This window comes from Oryctolagus cuniculus, chromosome 1, assembly GCF_964237555.1.
Source record: "Oryctolagus cuniculus chromosome 1, mOryCun1.1, whole genome shotgun sequence".
NCBI lineage: Eukaryota > Metazoa > Chordata > Mammalia > Lagomorpha > Leporidae > Oryctolagus > Oryctolagus cuniculus.
Window position 1 is genome coordinate 109,663,979 of NC_091432.1, and position 14,894 is coordinate 109,678,872.

The following is a 14,894-nucleotide window of genomic DNA, read 5'->3' on the forward strand; positions in this document are numbered from 1 at the left end:
ATTTGAAAGTCAGAGAGAGAAATCTATCCACTGGTTAACTACACAGATGACTCCAAAAGGCAGAGCTGGACCACGCCGAAGCCAAGAGCCTGGAACTCCATCTGGGTCTCCCATGTGAGTGACAGGTGCCCAAGTACTTGGGCCATTTTCTGTTGCTTTCCTAAGTGCATCAGTAGGGAGCTGGATCAGAATTAGAGCAGCAGGGACTCGAACCAGTGCTCCGATATGGGACGCCGGCATCAGAGGCAGTGGCTTCACCTGCTGCACAACACCAGGCCCCAGATTTCCTACATTATTCCTGGCTCCAGGTAGTGTTTGTTTTGGCTCCAAAGACGACCATTTGCCAAAATAAAAGCTGTGACGTGTGATCCAACAATAGAGTTTTGGGCCACAGCACCAGGAAAGGCAGCAGCCTGGGAAACGCAGTTCAGGTGCTGAAGTTTCTGGACAAGTCACGGGTGAGGACCATGGCAGGGAGTGTTTGAAACTGTCATCATCTCTGAGGATGCAGAACCCCAGACACATGGACACAATCTCCAATTCCTCCAAAACGAAGCATCCTTGCTGCCTTCCTCCACCTCTGACACTGCCTGGGTCTCCAGGGCACCCCCTCAGAGCCAGGGTCCATGCCCTGCCCTGATCCCAGGGCTGTTCTGGCCCTTGTCACCTGTTAGGTCCCATGGGTGGGCTGACCCGACCTTAGGAAGGGGGCCGAGGGTCCTGTCTCTGCCCTGTCCTCCTCTGCTCGGGCCTCTCCCAGGGGCTCACCCTGTCTCTCAGCAGGCACCTTCTCTCCCCATCATGGTTGCCAGGGTGACACTTGGGGTCCCGGCAGTGGCCCCCTCCCAGGTTGTGCACCTGCAGCCCCCCTGGCATCATCAAGAGCCTCTTAATTGCCAATTGGCCCGGTCCTCCCTGGCCCTTCTCCAGGCCTTTATTCCTTCCCCTCCTCCTTGCTGTGGCCACAGCTGAGGTGCAGGAGAGAGAGGAAGGGAGGGGAGGCGTTGCTCTGGGGCTGTGGTCAGCCAAGGGCTGGGCAGGGCACTGCCCTCAGATGTGGGACAAACTTCTTATACACAGAAGACTGTGGGGAGCCGGTCCTGGGGAGGACAGACTGGTGGCCTGGAAAGCGGGGGCTGTGGCACCTGCCACTCACGACAGATCAGGGATAAGAGCTCCAAACAAGCAGCCCCTCCCCACCCTGCAGCCCGGTGTGTGATCCTGGACAGAGGAGTTAAGCTTTCAGAGGCTCATCTGCCTCATCAGTTAACTGTGAAAGGGCCAGCACGGACAAGGTGGCTTCTCATTACAGCAGCGCCTCTGTGACCAACTGGCTGTGGGCAGCGACTGGGCCATCAGCTTAACCTCTCTTTGTTCTTAGTCTCTCATCTGTAAGGAACACTCTACAGACCTGCTGTGAAACCACCTCCTAACCCAATGAGAGGCAGGTACCAGGAAACAGCCTGGCCCTTCCCCCAGCCCTGTCTTCCAGGCAAGGAAAGCCAGAACTGGACCCCAGATCCAGGCCTCAGGGCTCCCGGCTCAGCCCTTGGTGTGGCCTTAGGGCAACAGTGCAGACACCCTCCTAGAAGGAGAGTCCCTGGGAGCCCAGGAGAGAACCCCAGAGCCTGGACCTGGGTTCCAAGAGCTCACAGCCTCCCTGCAAACAACACGACGGAATGAGGCAGAGTTCTCACCTTCCCACCATCCTGTTCCCAGCTACCTGGGGCCTGGGAGAGGCACCCTCCTGCAGCAGGAGCCAGGAAGCTAGGGGGCTCATTTGCAGCAATGTCACTCAGTACGCTGGCTGGGGGGTCGTCCCAAGAACACCGGCTTCTTGGTCTGCCCAACACAGTAGGAAAGATGGTGCCCTCTAGGGCTGGGGCTGCCACAGGCGGCTGGACTGCACCTGTCCTCTCACCGAAGCAGCTCTTCTAAGGACATCACACCCCCACACCAGCGCTTTATGTCTGAGAGACACCTCACCAGTGACTATGACACACCAGCATCATCACGCCCTACGTAAGGACGGCGGATCTAAGCTGTTTGCTCACCTCCAGACCTAACCCAGAGAATCGAGACAACCTGAGAAACCCTCACTTCCTTGCCTCCACGACTCTTCTGAAGATCCAGATTCTTCACTGCTAAGTTCTCTGTCATGATTTTTGGTACATTTTATCTACCTGTATCCCACGCCGGTCCTCAGGAGCTCTGTTGTATTCAAGCGTCCACCAACAGTGAGATGGACAAATAAGAGAGCACTTTTAAAAGCTCCTGGAAGGGGCAGGTATTTGATGTAACAGTTAGGCTATCGCCACTTCGGACACCTGCGTCCATACTGGAGTGCCTGGGTTAGACTCCCAGTCCTGCTCCCCATTCCACCTTCCTCCTAATGTGCACCCTGGGAGGCAGCAGGTGATGGCTCAAATACTTGGGTCCCTGACACCCACGTGGGAGACCCGGATTCCCAGACTGACAGATGGAGTTGCTGGCTCCCACTCCAGGCTGGCCAGCCCTACCTATTATGGATATATTTTTTAGGATTTATTTTATTTATTTGAAAGGCAGAGTTACAGAGAGAGGTAGAGACAGAGAGAGAGGTCTTCCACCCACTGATTCACTCCTCAGATGGCCACAACGGCCAGAGCTGAGCCAATCCGAAGGCAGGAGCCAGGAGCTTCTTCTGGATCTGCCACGTGGGTACAGGGGCCCAAGGACTTGGGTCATCATCCACTGCTTTCCCAGGCCATAGCAGAGAGCTGGATGGGAAGAGGAACAGCAAGGACCAGAACCGGTACCCATATGGGATGCTGGCGCAGGGCTTTAACCCGCTGCGCCACAACATCAGCCCCTATTGTGGAATCAAAATCAGCAAATGTAATATCTGTCTTTCTGGGGCCAGTGCTCTATAAGTTAAGCCTCTGCCTGCAATGCTGGCATCCCATATGGGCACCTGTGAGTCCCGGCTGCTCCACTTCCGATCCAGCTCCCTGCTGATGGCCTGGGATAGTAGTAGAAGATGGCCCAAGTGCTTGGGCCCCTGCACCAGCATGGGAGACCCGGAAGAAGCTCCTGGCTCCTTCTTTGGATTGGCCCAGCTCCAGCTGTTGCAGCTGGGAGTGAACCAGCAGCTAGAAGACCTTTCTCTGCCTCTCGAATCAATAAATAAAAACTTTTTAAAAAAATTATGGGAAACAGAATTAGAAGATATTTGGTGCAAAAATTTTTGCAACCCACACTTGCATGAGGTCTTCAAAAAGCTCATGAAAAATACATATTATGGGAAAACAAAAAACATGCCTTGTAAAGTGTGGTCCAGACACACAACATGCCGCCACACAGCAATGAGAACGAACAAGCCACCACGGCAACAGTGCATGCAAATCCCAGATGAGCAAGAGAGACAAGAGAATTCGCGCCGTAGGATCCAGTCACACAAAGTATAACAACATGCAAAACACTGGTATTTTTAGACATCAGGAGCGAGGTAACTCTCAGGGGAACGGTGACCAGGAAAAGTAGGAGGGCAGGCCTCTGACTTGCTGATGTTGCATTTCTGGCTTCAAGTATTTGTTGAACTTTGTGGAAATCCATCAAACCGTGTATTTACAATAGGTAGACTTTTAATGCACTTCAGCAAAGGGTTTTTAAAAAAATGATAGATGGGGCTGACTCTCTGGCATAGTGGGTAAACCTGCCGCCTGCAGAACTGGCCACCCCATATAGGCGCTGGTTCAAGTCGCGGCTGCTCCCCTTCTGATCCAGCTCCCTGCTAATATGCCTGGGAAAGCAGTGGGAGATGGCCTAACTGCTTGGGACCCTGCACTCACATGGGAGACCCAGAGGAGGCTCCAGGTTCCTGGCTTCAGATGGGCCCAGCTTTAGCCATTGTGGCCTTTTGAGGAGTGAACCAGAGGATGGAAAACCTCTCTCCCTGCCTCTCCTTCTCTCTCTGTGTAACTCTTGACTTTCAAAATAAATAAATAAATCTTTTAAAAATAAATAAGTAAATAAATACGTCAACGAATGTGTTCTGTGAGTCAAAGGCTACAAACAGCACTCAGCGAGCACTCTCCGGTTTAAATCAAGGTATGAGGTGGGTATACGAGGCAGGGGGCAAACCTCAACTCCGCAGAAGAGGAAACTGAGGCTCCCCACGGGGTCTTCTCCGCCACACGACGGTACGTGGCGGAGTAGCGATACCGCAGAGCAACAAAAAGGTCCTTGACCGACGTGTCCAGCGCACCGCCCACAGCACTGCGCGCACATGCGCAGCCCACGCCCCCGGCCCGCGCGCCCCCTGTCGGCGAGCGCGCGCCTCGTCCCTCACCTGCTTTGACGCGGATGTTGGGGCTCCGGATCTTGCCGGCGGCGTTCTCCGCGGTGCAGAAGTAGTCATTGTCGTGGATAAAGCTATTGAAGGCGGAGGGGGAGAAGGGATAGAGCTGCAGCGTCCCGTTGGCGTGGACGTGCCGGATGTGCGGCACGTCGTAGATGTCGTCCCCCGTGGCCAGGTACCATCGAAGGGCCGCGCTGGGGGAGCCCGCGGCTGGGCAGGGCACCACCACCCCCACGGAGCTGGAGAAGGTGACCTGCTGCAGCGAGTCATTCACAAAGTAGAGGCTGGTGCCGACATCTTCAGGGCGGGCTGCGGGAGGCCAGGGGAGACACCGGGTTAGGGCACTTTCCAAGCCCCACTTCCGCCCTGCCAGGCCTGGGGCCACACACCCTGCACTGGCCAGGAAGAACAGGAGAGTTCCTCTCCTGTAGAAGCTTCCAGCCTAGGAAAACCGTCTCATCCTCGGGCCAGGCCGAATGCATGGGGAGAGCCTGTCACAAACCATTAGGCCGAAGTTCTGAGGTCCACATGTCAGGAGGGGCACCGACATCTTAGAGAAATGAGCTCCCTGAACAGGGGGCACCCACTGTGCACCCCTGCGGGCTGGGGACCCTGCTGTGACTCATCCCAGAGCACACAGCTGAGATACAGGACCAAACCTGAGCCCATTGCTCCGAAGCAGGATTTTCGTGTTTTTTTCTGAGGTTTTTATCAAAACCTCACCTTAAGTGACAAGGAAGGCTTCAGGGACTGGGATCCGCTAAGAAAGGTGGAAACTGCAGGAGATCCTGAGAGCCGGCTTGGACCCCTGGACAAGGCCACATAGGGCTGACTGGGGACGTAGGATCTCAGCTTAGGGGCAAGAGCCCCAGCTTCCCAACCTAGCCCCAATGAGAGCTGACTGCGGCACTGCCTCCCCGCTCGGATCCTCTGCTCTTCCATTTATAAAACAGAGTAGAGGGCGGCGCCGCGGCTCACTAGGCTAATCCTCCGCCTTGCGGCGCTGGCACACCGGGTTCTAGTCCCGGTCGGGGCGCCAGATTCTGTCCCGGTTGCCTCTCTTCCAGTCCAGCTCTCTGCTGTGGCCAGGGAGTGCAGTGGAGGATGGCCCAAGTGCTTGGGCCCTGCGCTCCATGGGAGACCAGGATAAGTACCTGGCTCCTGCCATCGGATCAGCGCGGTGCACCGGTTGCAGTGTGCCGGCCGCGGCGGCCATTGGAGGGTGAACCAATGGCAAAAGGAAGACCTTTCTCTCTGTCTCTCTCTCTCACTGTCCACTCTGCCTGTCAAAATAAATAAATAAATAAATAAAAAATTAAAAAACAGAGTAGAGGCTGCTCAAGACTGCAGGGACGCCCTCCGTTAGTCCCTGGCAGGCTGTTCCCCCACCCTCATCCGCATCCCAGGATGCCCTCGTGGTTACAGCTGACAATGACGGGGCTGCCTCCCAGGGAAGACCGGCCATCTGCCCTGCTCACGTCAGCCCAGGACCTTGGTTTTCCCTGCTCTCATCCCAGCAGCCCTGAATGGTGGCATCAGGGGTCCTCTCTCCCCACCAAAGAACCTGCCCCTTTAACAAGACCACCCCCAAGCCAGTGGGAGCAAACCCAGGGGAAGGGAGAAGCTGGTCCCAGGCCTCCAGCTGGAAGCCATCCCCTCTCCACCGGGAAGACCAAGGAGCAAACAAACCACTCTGCTGCTTGTTTAAAGAACGTTGCAGGGGACCCAACTTGACCTCAATTTCCACAACTTTATGGGCAAGGGGGAGGGCCCACATCCGGACCGTATTAATATTCTTGGCTTAACTCTGCGCTGAGCCTCCGGGGAGAAGACGCCAGGCGGCTGGTGGAGGAAGGCCATTAAGCCTCATTGGCCAGAGCAATTCACATCATCTCATAAAAAGCCGTGATGAAGCCATTAGCAGCCGCGCTGGAAAACACATTCTCGGGCTCCTTGCTGCGGCAGCAGGGCCGTCCTCTTAGCAGCAAATGCATCTGCCGTCCCCCCCAAGCACTGCACTCTTAGTGGCCACAAGGGAGCTGGGCAAGGGGGCATCCGTGCCTTGTGTTCCCTCATGCTGTCCCAGGGACACTCCCAGGGGTGGTGGCTGAGCACATTCACTTGTGGGGGGGACCCTCAGAAGCTCCAAAACATGCCCAACTTCTGGTGGCGAAAGCATACTCCCCATCAAGAAATTGTGCCATGGGGCCAGCTCTGTGGCGAAGTGGGCTAAGCTACCGCCTGCAGTGCCAACATCTCACGTGGGTGCCGGTTCAAGTCCTGGCTGCTCCACTTCCTATCCAGCTCCCTACTAATGTACCTGAGAAAGCAGTGGAAGATGGCCCAAGTCCTTGGGCCCCTGCTACCCACGTGGGAGATCCAGATAAAGCTCCAGGCTTCTGGCTTCAGCTTGGCCCAGCCCTGGCCATTATGGCCATTTGGGGAGTGAACCAGCAGATGGAAGATCTTTCTCTCTCCCGTTCTCCTCATCCCTCCCCCCACCCCAACTCTGCCTTTTCAATAAATAAGAAGCAATTGTGCCATTTTGTGAGAAAGAGACTGAGGCTTCGAGAGGCTTCTCTGGGGATCCATGAAGACTCCCACACAGAGCTGCAGTGGCCAGTATCAGGGAAGCAGCTTCTGGGTGCGAGGCACTCTTGTAAGGACTTGACCCACATGGCCTCCTTCAAGCCCACAACAGCCCCAAGAAGTTTTACTATTGTTATCCCAATGTACGGATGAGGAAACTAAGGCCCTCACCCAAGACTGCACCAGCAGGAAGGGAGGGCTCTGGGATGCCCAGGCAGGCCGTCTGACCCCAGAGCCACTCTCTTAACCATGCCACAGGAATAAAGAGGGGGCCTGGCCACCACCCTCCATTTTGAGCTGGCCAAGGACAAGGCGGATCCAGATAGGTGCTCCCGCCCTCCCCCTGGGAGCTGCCCCCGCTGGACACTGGTCATCTCAGGCAGTCCTTAGCTTTTGGGAGCAGGGACATCACTCTGGGGTCCTGGGTGCTTTCTGTGACAACCTAGTTAATCAGACAACCTCACAGTGGCAGCTCCGTGGGATTTGGGAGCCAAAATCCATCAGGGTGCAGAATGACTGGACCTTGTACCTGACAAATGGACTTAAGAGGCTGAGAAAAAGCCCTGACAGAGAGGAGTCTGGGCATTTTCTGATGTGCGGGAGAGGACGGCTAAACACTTAGGTAGGACGCAGCCCCATGGAAGGACAGGACCTGCAGCAGGAACAGCAGTGACTGCTGATTTCCCTATTCGCTCCGCGCCATTGTCGATGCTACATTCATGTGGTGTGGGTATTCTATTTAACCGTCATAACTCCCGGGGTGGGGGCATTATTATTTGCACTTTACAGACAAGGAAATAAAGACTCAAAAGTTAACTAACTTGGCCAAAGTCACACAATATGCGAGGGCTGGAGCTGGGACTGAAACCCAGCTTTGGCATCCACAGGAGGCAGAGGGTGGCCCTGCTCACTCCATCCTATTAAGTCAAAGCACAAAATTGGGTTTCCCAGGCTGGGCCCCGACTGGCTTTCCTTCATCCCAGTCCTACCCCAAATGCACCTTCCTCATCCCCGTATCTCCTGGCCGCCTAGACCGCCCCTTCCCCAGGCCCCCGCTGCTCCCACCAGGAGACATGGCCCTCGTGACAGCAGCCTTCCCACACTCCTGGGCCTCCAGTCTTGCCAGAGCCAAGGACACAGGGTTCCCAGCCACTACAAATGGGTACATTTAATTGATGAATTGACTAGGGTTGTCCAGCCACCTGTCAGAGCTGATGAAACGGCAGATTTATAGCCGAAGGTGAGTAGCCTCATATTTCTCCCACCTTGGAACGCGAGCTGCTGTCTGCTGAGTCTGGGGGAGATGAGGAGGACGAGACAAACCATCCATTTCTGCTTACGGCTCTGACAGTGCGTCGTCATTAGGAAACATCACCCTCAGGTGTACAACAGTCGCATTCTGCACTTATGCTGGGTCCATATTTTACCATCACAAGGCACCTGTCAGCTCAGAATGCAGAAGCCCTTAAATAAACATTAATTTAGCCTCACCCTACCTGCCAAGAGAAAGGAGTGAGCAAATTCCCTAAGGGGAAACTGAGGCACTCACCGCCAAGTATCTCAGATGCCTGCTCCGTGCCAAGTTGAACTGGGCACAAGGGCAGTAGGTAAGTGGCTGTAGTGGCAATGGGTATATTCGGGCACCCAGAGACAGAAGGGAGAGCCAGCAAGGGCCTGAGCTCCTGACAGCACCTGGTGGGGTCTGGTGTGGCCTCTGGGCTGGGGGCGTCCCCTCTTCTCAATCTTCAAAGCAGCAGCAGAGCCCCAGCCAGCTTGGAGAGGATCAGGGTGGCTGGAACAATAGAGCCCTGGGATGGAGTGGGACCAAGCCACCTGCCCCTGCCGGGTGATCCCAGGCAAGCCACCGAACCTCTCTGAGCCTCCGTGTCCTCATTTGTAAAAGCAGGAGGGAGGCACAGGTGATTGCCCCATCTTACTCACCTTGGTTCCCTAGAATGAGGATGCGTAAGGAGGAGGGGCTTGGAGTGGGAGTCGGGTCCCTCTGGGAGGGATGCCGAAGGCCTGCGCTTCCTGTAAAGGATGGCCAGGCCACAGCTGCGCCCCGACTTCTCAGCGGACTCCCTCTGCCTCCGTCTCACTCTCACGTCCTCTCTGACTTCCCTCCCTCCAGAAGACATTTGCCAAGCTGTGCAGTGTCCCAGGGATGGTGGGAGACACCCAGACAAGGGGGAAGGGCTGGAGAATAAATAGGAAAGGGGGTTCAACAACAGTCCAGAGCTGAGCACGAGGACCAGCTGGAAGTACCCACTCGGAGGGGAACCATAGCAGAGGAATAGCTTGGGCCTGGGGGCCTGCACTGCACTGCACCACTGCAGGCCGGGATTGAGGGGGGCAGGAGCCAGGTCAGACTCCCGGCCAAGCACAGCCTCATCAATGCACAGCACTGAAATGGGCAAGCACGTTGGGGACACTGCAGAAGCCTTCCAGGCGGGACCACTACATGGGCTTGGGGGGAAGAGGCAAACCCAACCGGACTGGCGCCCTGCCCCTCAGTGGTGGGTGCAGGGGGTGGGGTCGTCCCCTAACAGTGGCTACAGATTATTCAAGTTCTTGTCCTTAAGCCTAGCCTCATTCTGGCTGGACATCTGTGACCCTGAAGGCGTATTGGCCTGGCCGGCAATACGAGTCTTCATGAGAACAGAGCGTGCTGTGTGCCAGGCACTGGGCCTAGGAGCTCAGTCGAGGACATTTTCTCATTTAATGGCCACACCAAGGCAGATCCTGTTGGTCTCACTGTACAGGTGAGGAAGGAGGGGCTCAGGGCACTGATAACTTCTCCGAGCACCCATAGCTAGAAAGACATAGGGCCCAGACTCCCCTGAGCTTGCTTCAAAGCCGAAGTTTTTTTCTGCCCCAACGCCAAAGTGTGTGTTCTAGGGGCCTTCTGAGGTTTCTCCTCACCTCTCAAGCCTGTCCCATTTGGCTGAGCAACGCCCCTACAGGAGACTCCGTTTCCCCTCCCATCCCAAGCCCTCCTCCCAGCTCTTTCTTCCCCCGGCACACAGGAGCAGGCAAACCAACAGAGAGCAGAAAGAGGAGGGGGACACTCATCCACCGAGACAGAGACGGGCAGATCAACAGCAAAGCTGCTTCTGGTCAAAGGGGGAATAGGTTTTTAATAGAAAATGCAAGTTATGGGCTCTCTCGTCGTGTGACAGACGCCCGGACTTAAACCCATTTAATCTTCTCCACCGTTTAACATCGAGCACCACCCCGATGCTGTGTTTTATAAAACAGCCTCCAAATCGCTAGGAGATTAGAAGTATAGAAATAGCACAGCAATATTTTTAAACCAGAAATCGCCCCCAGGCATGTGGGCTGCCCCCAGGGTCACCGCTGAAACCTAAATATCTATCGCACAGACTCGCTCACTTGGCTATCCTGAGTGACAATGGGATCAGTTTGGTGAAGGAAACCCGACACTGGAGGGCTCCCCCAACACCTGCCCGGGTCAGGATGGGGGTGTCTGGCGGCAGCAGGGGGTGCCGGCCAACTCGGGTGCGCATTGTGTTACCCCCACGTCATCATGTCCATTCATCGTAAATGACAACTCGAGGGGACTGAAATATTAACACCTCGCCACCTCCACAGGGAGGATGAGTCATTTTGCTCTCTTCCTTTACAATATTTACTCGTCTCATTCACTGGACTTTTCCTGGAGGAGACTCAGCCAGTGCCGGGGGCCCCCGCAAAGCCCTCTCAGAGACAACTAACAGTCTTCCAGGGGCATCTTTGCCTGGGTGGGCACAGCACGCATGGGGTGGGGGAAGCAGTGGGGCTCAGCGGGGTGGGGAGCAGGATGGGGCGTGGTGGGGGCATCCTCTTCCTTGCAGGCCTGTGAGCTCCCCAAGGGCAGCCACCACTCTGTCCCCCTGGGCACAGCACTGAGCATCTAGCCTCCCATCTCTGTGCCTCAGTTCCTGCATCTGTAACATGGTGAGGACACTATCTCCCTCCAGGGTATTTTCTGGGCCTTTATAGTGTATGCATTTGTGGCTGTTCATCATCAAAGGAGGTAGTAGGTATTTGTGGAATGAATGCATCTTATGCAACAATTATTTACTGTTTCCCTATGATGATGATAATAATAAGGTAAGACAGTAGCACTCAAACATTAATATGCATAAGAATCACCTGGGAGCTTGTTAAAAATGCACCCCCTTAGATAACAGACTCACCAATCTCCGATAGGGCCAGAGATTCTAATTGTTCTCCATTCTGCCTAACGTCGTTAGAAAAGTAGATTTGCCATACGGGACCTCTCTGTCACCCTCCCAAAAACAGACAGCTCTCCCCGGCTTGGCTGACAAGACCTCACTGCCACATTAATTATCTTCATTTTCTGATCAAGTTAATAAAGTAATAGTGGTGCGATCAATAAGGACATTGCAACAGCCCCACCGCAGCTGCCCCAGGCACAGAGCTCCCGCGATTCTTAGATGGATTTGCGAGGTTGCTGACTTCACTGCCTTTCCACACAAAGGGTTTCTATGAGATGAGTTCTGTGCTTTGCTCGGATCATTCCCCTTCTCCCGCTGGAGAAACTGGGTCCAGAGAGGCTGGGTGGGGTGCAGCCACCAAGTGCGTTCAAAACCCAGGCGAGGACCAGCTGCACAGGAAAACCCCTTGTAGTATGCTCGTGCCTTGAGGACAGTCTCAGACTAGACCCTGGGGAAGAAGGCGAGCCTCCCAGGCAGCCTCCTGCATTTCCAACTGGTATTGTCCTTGGACAAGATGGAGCAGCAGGAACCAAGGCCTGTGCTTCTGCCTGTGACGTCATGGAAAACCTGGCATACCCGTGTCACAGCCGTCTTCCCCATCATCGCTGCCATCGTTTCTTTTTAGTGTGTATCTTGCACCAGGTGCCATGAGAAGCCCTTTTCTTGCATTGTGGTATATTTAGTTCTTACAATAGCCATTTGGTGGAGCACCTGCTCGAGACCCCATTTTACAGATGTGAACACAGGCTCTCAGGCCCAGCGACTTCCTGGGGCTGCACGGCCAGTCCTGGCAGAGCTGCGTCTCAACCCCAGGCCTCCCGCACTCCGAGGGGCACTGGTCATCAGGCGCACAGCAGGCTAGACCCAGGCTGTCTCCAAGGTGCCAGCACCCGGAAGGGTGGGGTGGCACTTGAGGATGATTCTGAATGATTTGGAACCATCCCAGGCATTAGATGTTGCTTCCTTCATGTATCCCTCCCCCACCTAAATGCCAACCATTTGCTACCCTGGTCATGGAGATGAGCAAAAAGTGCTCCCCGTTTGTGATCCCCAGTGAGGAGCAAGGCTCAGCCCTCCGCCCTCGCTGGCCAGACACACGGCTGGTTTGGGTTTTTGTTTTCTGAGATTCTGAGCGCAAACACAGTTCCTGTAAGCCAGCAACCTGAAACCCAGGCGATCCAGGGAAGACACAGCTTTTCTTCAACCTTCAGGGCCCCTGCACCGTCAGTTCCAGGAGAAGCTGTGAGCAACAGCTGACAGTCAGACCGACGCTTTCATCTTCCCGTCCTCTCCAGTCCGGGCTGTGGGAGGAAGGCCCCTGACGGCCAGGAAGTCCTTTCTAGGGAGTCAGCGGGAGTCAGCTCAGACAGCACAGTTGTCCCCAGAGTCCTGGATTTAGATTGTTCACGCTTGGGGGATTTAGGAGATTATTTTGTCCAATCTCTTCCATTCACAAAGCAGAGAGAGGTGAGGCATTTACCCCGGGGACACAGCGAGCCAGTGTCCCAGCTGAGACCGGAGCCCCATCTCCACCACTCTTTCCATTCTGGCCACCTCGCTCTCAGAAAATGACCACCCCCGGAACAGAGAAGCATCGTGAGCCACGGAGACGGGGTGAGGGACGCTGTGCCTCTGGAGGAGGGACCTCAGAGGGGCGGGACCTCTGCCTGCAAGTGGTCACATTCACCCATGTGGCCCAAAATGTGGAAGCAGGACCAATGCCGCGAAGGTGACAAGACCACGACAGAGTCTGGCTTGCTCTAAAGATGAGCTCTGCAATAGAACTTCAGGACCAGGGCTAGGCTGCCTGTGGGGAAGGAGCCCCATGTTGCTGGAAGTGCTGCGGCACAGGAAGAGAGACATTGAGAGCAGGCTGCAGGGGGCACCAGGCATCAGACGCCATGTCCTGGAAGGTGCACTCCAATCCTGGGAGACTTCTACCCAGCACAGTCATCTGCGTCCCCCTCGCCCTCCCCTAAAGTGGGTCTCCATCCTCCCGCATGGCGGCTGCCTCCGGGCAGGTCACCTGGACACAGGGTGTCCATGACCCTTGAGTCAGCAGCCGTCTCGGGGGTCCCATTGAGCACCGTGGCCTTGAATGAGGTCACACAAGAGGAGACCCCGAGCCTACTGCTCATCCCACAAAAGTCTGTGGTTCCTGGCAAGGTCAGCCGCCTCCTGGGCAGTTGGTCCAGAGGATCATGGAGTAAACTCACATCCGAGGACCTGGGAGGGGACGGAGCCCGAGAGCACAGCGTCAGGCTTCTTCCCACTCCCACCAGCACTGGGGCTGAGGGGACTCTGCAGAGCCTGCTCCAGGAAGACGGTTGCTAGCCTGGCTGTGCCTCATCAGCTGTTCCCCATAATGGTGAAAAGCAAAAGCTAGGAAAATTCTCCATTTGTGGGGGGCCCACGGAGGGGGAGACAGCCGCAAACAGCTGTGAGACCTCCGTCGTTCTGTATGATGAAATGACAGTAATTATACCTTCTGTCGCAGCAGAGCATTTATGAGCTAAAACTGGCTGGCTGTGGTTTTTACACACATGTGTTGATATGTTGCCGCATTCGGTGTACAAAAAGGGGCATCTCATGATTCATAAGCCCCTCATTCTTCTTGCACACACCCAATAACAACTGCCCTGTAGGACAACTGGGACAGTGGTTATTTTGCCCATTTTACAGATTAGGGAGTAGAGGCACAGAAAATATGAGGTCACTTCCCTAGAATAGACAGGTCAAGTCTTGTTTTGTAGGTCCATGGACCATGCTATTTCCAACACACACACACACACACACACACCCCTTTAGAATCAATTTAATGGATATGGAATCAACAATCGAATAACTGTTCTTAATGAAGATGTGCTTATTGGACACTGTCAGTGCAAGCATCGTGTATAGCAAGCGCACACAGGTGGGTCGTAGCATCTGGAGTGGCACGGTGGTACCCAAAGCTAGTGCTGTGTGCACAAAGCAGCACTGGACAAGCATCTGTTGAACAGGGCCCCAGCTTGCTGTACCCATGGCCACCCTACACTTCTGGAGCCCACAGGCCACAACCTGCCCTGGGTGGCACATGACTTTAAAGTCACATGCTACCTCCTGTAGCAAACCTGGCCATGGTGGGAGGAGTGGCCAGGGACCTCCAAGATCACAGGCTACCAAGAGCATTCTCTTAATACAAAACTACCTGAAATACAGAGAGAGAGGCTCATGGCAGCAGGGAGAGACACAGAGACATGTCCAGCTATAGTCATGGGCACCACTAGGAGCACACACAGGCTCTTTGGCATTAACTCCGGGATAGTTATTGTTCTGTCCAACTTGGTATTGATGGAGCAACCAGCCCCAGCCTTCCTTTGAAGAATACAAGACCTGCCTATGCCTTACCCACTAATGCAAGTCCAGAGCCAACCTCTGCCTTGCTTGTTTCCACCACTGCTGCTAAGCATGGCTGGGGGACACTCAGGCACCTGCAGGACTTCAGCTCTCTTGCCAAAGAGGAGTCCTGAAGGCTACCCAGACAGGTGACTGCGGAAAGGAGCTGATGTCCCCTGTCCTGGCCACCACTCAGTCTTTCTTATTGTTACAAAGTCGAAGCCACTTGGCTTGGCCGGAAGTGAGACTGGTGAATGCCAGCTCTCAGGGCAGGGTCTGATAATCTATTTTGGGAAGGGAGCAGGAGGAGGAAGATGGAGGCAGTGCAGGAAGAAAAGAAGAGGCCT

General features: G+C 55.0%; 1 protein-coding gene across 2 annotated transcripts in view; it reads right to left on the reverse strand.

Annotated features, from left to right (window-relative positions):
* DSCAML1 (DS cell adhesion molecule like 1) overlaps positions 1–14,894 on the reverse strand; it is a 338,651-nt gene that overhangs the window by 318,665 nt on the left and 5,092 nt on the right. For both annotated transcript variants that reach the window (XM_070078766.1, XM_002708369.4), the window contains exon 2: positions 4,331–4,648. In XM_070078766.1, the coding sequence (XP_069934867.1) occupies positions 4,331–4,648 (318 nt within the window). The remainder of the gene's footprint in view (positions 1–4,330; positions 4,649–14,894) is intronic.